The sequence below is a fragment of the Cajanus cajan genome, chromosome 5, assembly GCF_000230855.2.
Source record: "Cajanus cajan strain Asha chromosome 5, NIPB_CcT2T_4, whole genome shotgun sequence".
NCBI classification, from domain to species: Eukaryota; Viridiplantae; Streptophyta; class Magnoliopsida; order Fabales; family Fabaceae; genus Cajanus; species Cajanus cajan.
Window position 1 is genome coordinate 47,734,500 of NC_138521.1, and position 5,791 is coordinate 47,740,290.

The 5,791-nt window shown below is 28.8% G+C and overlaps 1 protein-coding gene across 1 annotated transcript; it reads left to right on the forward strand.

Annotated features, from left to right (window-relative positions):
• Positions 1 to 746: 746 nt before the first annotated feature.
• Positions 747 to 2,778, forward strand: LOC145958326 (uncharacterized). Its single transcript, XM_083075277.1, has 2 exons — positions 747 to 2,609; positions 2,697 to 2,778. Exon 1 carries the CDS (start codon positions 1,201 to 1,203, stop codon positions 2,425 to 2,427), a length of 1,227 nt encoding a protein of 408 aa, XP_082931403.1. The 5' UTR covers positions 747 to 1,200; the 3' UTR covers positions 2,428 to 2,609; positions 2,697 to 2,778.
• The last annotated feature ends 3,013 nt before the right edge of the window (positions 2,779 to 5,791 follow it).

The following is a 5,791-nucleotide window of genomic DNA, read 5'->3' on the forward strand; positions in this document are numbered from 1 at the left end:
GCATGAAAAAAAAATTAAGTGGTTTGGACGTGGGCCTTGATACTATTTATTTTATGTAAATTACGTTTTATATCTTCTGTGTTAAATAATTTATTTTATGAAAGTTTTGTTTAATTATTGATTAATTATTTTAAAAAAATTGAAATTTAATTTAGAAATGAAAACAATAATGATGAATTATAAGTTATATGAAAAAATATCAAGAAACACTATTCTAAAAGAAAAATAACTAAAAATAATTTAATTAAATAGTAGTCCTTAAAAATATTTTTGTAGAAGATAATTATATATATATATATGACTTATAATAAATAAATATTTTTGCCTATATAAATTATTGAAATTGAAATTTGTCATAAATAAATATTTTTACTATATAAATTATATTTTTAAATTTATAATAAATAATTTATATTGTGATATAAAGTTGTTTTTAATTATTGATTTTATATTTTTAAATTTATTTTTATTTCTGCACACCTATAATTAAAAAAAATGAAAACAATCTCACGTGAATAGAAAAATGTTATAATTAATAATAGTTTAATTTATAATTAATAATAATTTAATTTAATTGATATAGTTTAGTTCAAACTCCTAGAATTATAGTGCACTAATCTAGATAATAGTTTAGTTTAGTTTAGTCAATATTTATTTTAGTTCAATTTAGTTTAGTGAAGTTTGAAATATAATTTAATTATTGATTGATATTATATTTTCAAAATTTTATACAGATATATATACACAATGACATCAAATGAAGAATTTCCTATAGAAAGACTCGAAGGTGCTCCAAGCGACGATATTGGATGGCATTTTGGAGTACCTATAGCAGGAAATCGCAACAATGTCCAATGTAAACTTTGTCAAAAGATAATAAGGGGTGGCATTACAAGATTGAAGCAACACATAGCACATGATAAAGGTCAAGTAGCAGGTTGTCCAAGAGTCACGTCATTTGTTAGGGAGAATATGATGAAACTTCTCAAAGATAAAAAAGAAAAGAAAATTGACTTTAGAAAAAGAAAAGAAAAATTTGAATCTCGATTAAGAGAAGATGATGAAGAAGATAGTGACGAGGAGATGATGATAGCTTCGCAACAAAGCATTAGATCACAACGTGAGTGAGAAGATAGACAACGATTCAGACAACAAACAGAGGGATCTAATAACATCTATGAATCAGGTGGAAGCTCTCGCATGAGTGTTAGTCAAACTTCAAGAAAAGAAGATGCTACTTTTGCTTTAAGATCTACAAATGTGGATCTTGTGAGAAGTAAAAGTATGAAACAACCAAAAATAGGTGGGGGTCTTATGAAAACATTAAAGAAAAAGCTCGGAGAAGCGGTAAGCAAGTTTATAATTTATGAATGCTTACCTATGAATTTATCAAATTCTCCATGGTTGCATAATTTGATTATTGCAGCAGCTGAGGTAGGTCCATCAGTTAAATGCCCTACACCTTATGAAGTTTCTGATGTGTATTTAGAAGCTGAATATAAAAGCATGCAAGAATGGATAAGCAAGTTGAAAACTACATGGAAGGAAAAAGGAGTAACAATAATGTGTGATGGTTGGACAGATAGTGTAAATCATACACATATTATGAATTTTCTAGTGTATTGTAGCAAGGGAACAATTTTCTTGAAATCTATTGATGCTTCTAATGTTGACAGTAGAAATACTGAGTACTACTTTCAGTTATTGGATAAGGTTGTGGACGAAGTGGGAGAAGAATTTGTAATTCAAGTTGTTACAGATAATGAAAAAGCACTTAAAGCAGCTGGTCAAAAGTTGATGGAAAAGAGACAACATTTATATTGGACTGCATGTGCAGCACATTGTTTGGATCTTTGTTTGGAGGATATAGGAAAAAAAAAAAAGAATGTGCAAAAGTTATTAAGTGATGCAAAAGTTGTAACAACTTTTATCTACAATCACACATGGATTGCAAATCTCATGAAAAAATACACTGGAGGTAGAGAAATTGTTCGTCCTAGTGTTACCCGATTTGCAACACAATTCTTACAACTTCAAGCAATTGTGCAACAAAAGCAAGGCTTGAGGAACATGTTCAACTCAGAAGAATTTAGACGATCTAAATTTGGAAGAGACAAAAATGGATTGGCATTTGAAGCAAGACAAATTGTTATTGGCAATGATTTTTGGAGCAAGGCTAATGATATATTGAAGGTATTTGAGCCTTTAGTAAAAGTTTTGAGGCTAGTTGATGGTGATGAGAAACCAACAATGGGTTTTATATATGAGGCAATTGATCGAGCTAAACAATCAATTCAAAATAGTTCTCGTTATTATTCTCAATACCAAGAAATAATTGACAAGCGTTGGAAATTCATGCATTCTGATCTTCATTCTACTGGTATGTTCATTGTAATTTTACGTTTATTATATAAAGCAATACATTAATACATACAATTATAGATACATATTGATTAACTATTTATTTTTTAGGGTATTTTCTTAATCCATAATTTCAATATGGAGTTGAACATGGATCTGATGTGTATCGAGAGACATTTGAAGGGACCAAAAAGGTCATCATGAAATTGGAGAGAAACATGGATGATCAAATTAAAGCTTTAAACTCGGTTAGTAATAAATAATTATATTTTGTTTTTTAAAATCATTGTTATATAACTATGTATTGATATCTTATACAATATAATGTTATATAGTTGGTATTGTTTAAAGACATGGGTGAAACATTTGCTACACCTCAAGCTCAAAGAGCTTGGTCTAGAATGAATCCAGGTAAATATAGTTTCTTCCTTTCTCAATAAATAAATGTATTTTTTTTTATAAATAATGACTTTTTTTTGCTTGATCTCTTAAAAAGCTGAATGGTGGTTGATGTTTGGTTCATGCTCTCCTGAACTTCAACGTGTGGCTATTAAAGTTTTAAGTCAAACAACTTCAACAACAAATTGTGAAAGAAACTGGAGTACGTTTAGCTATATATATTCATACAAAGACAAGGAATAGGCTTAAGTACAAAAAGTTGCAAAAACTTGTCTTTACACATTACAACATGAAATTGAAAATGAGGCATCAAATGAGAAAAAGTCAAGAAGAAATTGAATCAAGTTTCAATCCAATTAATCTTGATTATATATTTCGAGAAGATGATCCATTATCTGCATGGATAGAAGAAAGAGAAAATCCACTTTTAGATGGAGTTCAAAATTCAGAGTGGTTGCCTCGAATTGATACAGATGATGAAGATGTGGAAGGTGGAGATAGTGATAATGATGGTGGTGACTTAAGCCCACCAAGTAATAATAGTGGTGATGATGGTGTTGATATTGAAGGTGAAGAAAATGATGGTGAGGATGATGAGGATGAACAAAGACAAAATGATCCATATCAAGAGACTCCATATAATAGGCGTGACACAAATCTGGTAATTGATTTCACTACTTCTATGCCAGGTATGATTCCTCCTGATCGTTCATTTTCAGGTGATAATAGAAGAGACAATTCACAAGTTAGAAGAGGAAAAAATAAACAAAATATGTCATGTCAAGATTCTTCATCTTCTCATATTGAACAAAGTTTTAGTGAATTCAATATTGATGATTCTTCAGAAAGTAGTCAAGGGTACTATCCACCATTAGTTTATCAACATCCTTATTTTAATGCATACAATCAATATGGAAGTGACCAAGTTCCCTCATACCACCAACCATCAATGAATTATAATGATCTTTATTATCAACAACAAAGTGGTAGATTTTTTGATTATGTTTTTGGACAAGGAGCCACACAAGGGGATAGCCAAAGCGAGAGTGCAGGCTATGATCATCCTCGTCACTCTACTATGTGGTAATAAGTATCATGTGAGTTATAAATTTATTATATATATAATTTTTCACTTGTGAAAAAAAATTCATGCTTTTTATAGTTTTACAATATTAATAAAAATTTCATATTTTTTCCTTGTAGTGAAATGCATCTCTGAAGGGTGACATTGCTTCTCAGATAATTGATGACAATGAAACTTGTGGGCAATCATATTATTTTATGTCAAACCATGTCTTTTTTTCTTTCTTGTCTATTTAAAATTTGTCTAAATGTGTACTTTTAAGTTTTTTATTTGTGTCAACGAGACAATTTGCTTTTGAGATATTCTGACAAATATTGAGTAGGAATTAATCTAACTACTATTGTGTTTCTCTTACTTTTAAATTAATTTTAAAATAAATAAAATTATTCATTAAAATAATAGGATGTTTTAAAAAAGGAATAAAAATGTATAAATCTTTAAAAATAAAACATATATCAATAATTACATTTTTTTATATTTAGTACAAATAATTAATAATTTCACACCGTAACAGCCGCAATCCGCATCGCAATACTCGCAATACCTGCAATCGCAGTAACTGCAACCGCGACCGCGACGGCAACCGCAATTTAAAACCATGATATATACGTATTTCTGAGCCAAACACAAACAGATGTATCTCTTTTTCTGTCTCTCAAAAAAGCTAAAGTGCGAGATGGTTGTGTCTTCTCTGTGCCATGTGTCTGCGATGCGAACCTCATATATTAATAATGATTATTAAAAAAAATATTACCTTAATAAATGCGGGAGGATTCATGTTTGTTTCATATGTACCACTACATTATTCATGAAGCGGGGATTAATGGACTATGATTTTTCTTGAATAGGTAGATTTTTCTTTTTCTTGATTGTGGTGAAAATCAGTGGCGTATGGAATGAGTATATGCTTTAAGTCAGTACAGCGTGTTTGAATTGTTCATGCATGCATGCGTATTTGTTCAGTCCAAACTGCATTTTGTCTTTTGATCATTGTGTTGTTGCATTGGATTTGACATCGCAAGTGAAAGAGTAAAAGAGAATGAAAGCACCAAAGCCAATTAAAGGCAAAGACAGTGTAACCCAGCAATGACAAAACTGCTGCAATCTTTCTTGTCTGCTTCCAGATTCCGTTACTCATTTCAGACATAACGAGTATGTAGGAGATTCATAGAAAGGGGTCAGCAAAATTCGATTCTTGTTGTTCAAATTTTAAAATTAAACCATATAATTATTAGGAGGGATTTAGGTTATGTTTTGGATTGTCTCTGTTTTCCAATTTTTTTAAAAACATTTAAATTTTTTTAAAATAATTTTATAAATAAGAAAATATTTTTAATAGATAATATTTTTAAATTATTATATTATATTAATAATGATATTATTAACTTATTTTAAAATATATATCATAAAATATACTTTAATTTAAGTTATGTATCTATTTTATTTTATAATTTAATTATAAATATTAATATTAGTATATTAAATTAAAACATTAGATTGATTCAGAGCGTGTTTGGATATACGTTGAAAACGTGGAAAACCACGTTCAACGTGGAAGCTATTATTAATAACTTCCACGTTGAATGTGATTTTTCACGTTTTCAACATATATCCAAACACGCTATCAATCTTGTGTCATATAATTTAAATCTTGATTAGCTCAAATTTAGATTTAAATAAATAATTTAATTAATATTTTGGATTGGGTAAGGGAAAAGTTTAACATGTCATAATATATCCTTTACTCACCCCTATTGATACATATAAAAGGTGTGTTTAGAATTGATGAAAAAAATAGAGTAACTTTCTGTTTAGTATCGACAAAATAACAATGAAATAAGAAAGGGAACAATGAAATAAGAGACTTACGTCTTTTTATTTCTTCACAAATGATTTCAAAAATATAAAATAAACATTTGAAATTCAATCGTAATCAATTAACATATT

Coding starts and splice junctions, on each gene's coding strand:
- LOC145958326 (XM_083075277.1), top strand. CDS start 1,201: ATGAGTGTTAGTCAAACTTCAAGAAAAGAAGATGCTACTTTTGCTTTA.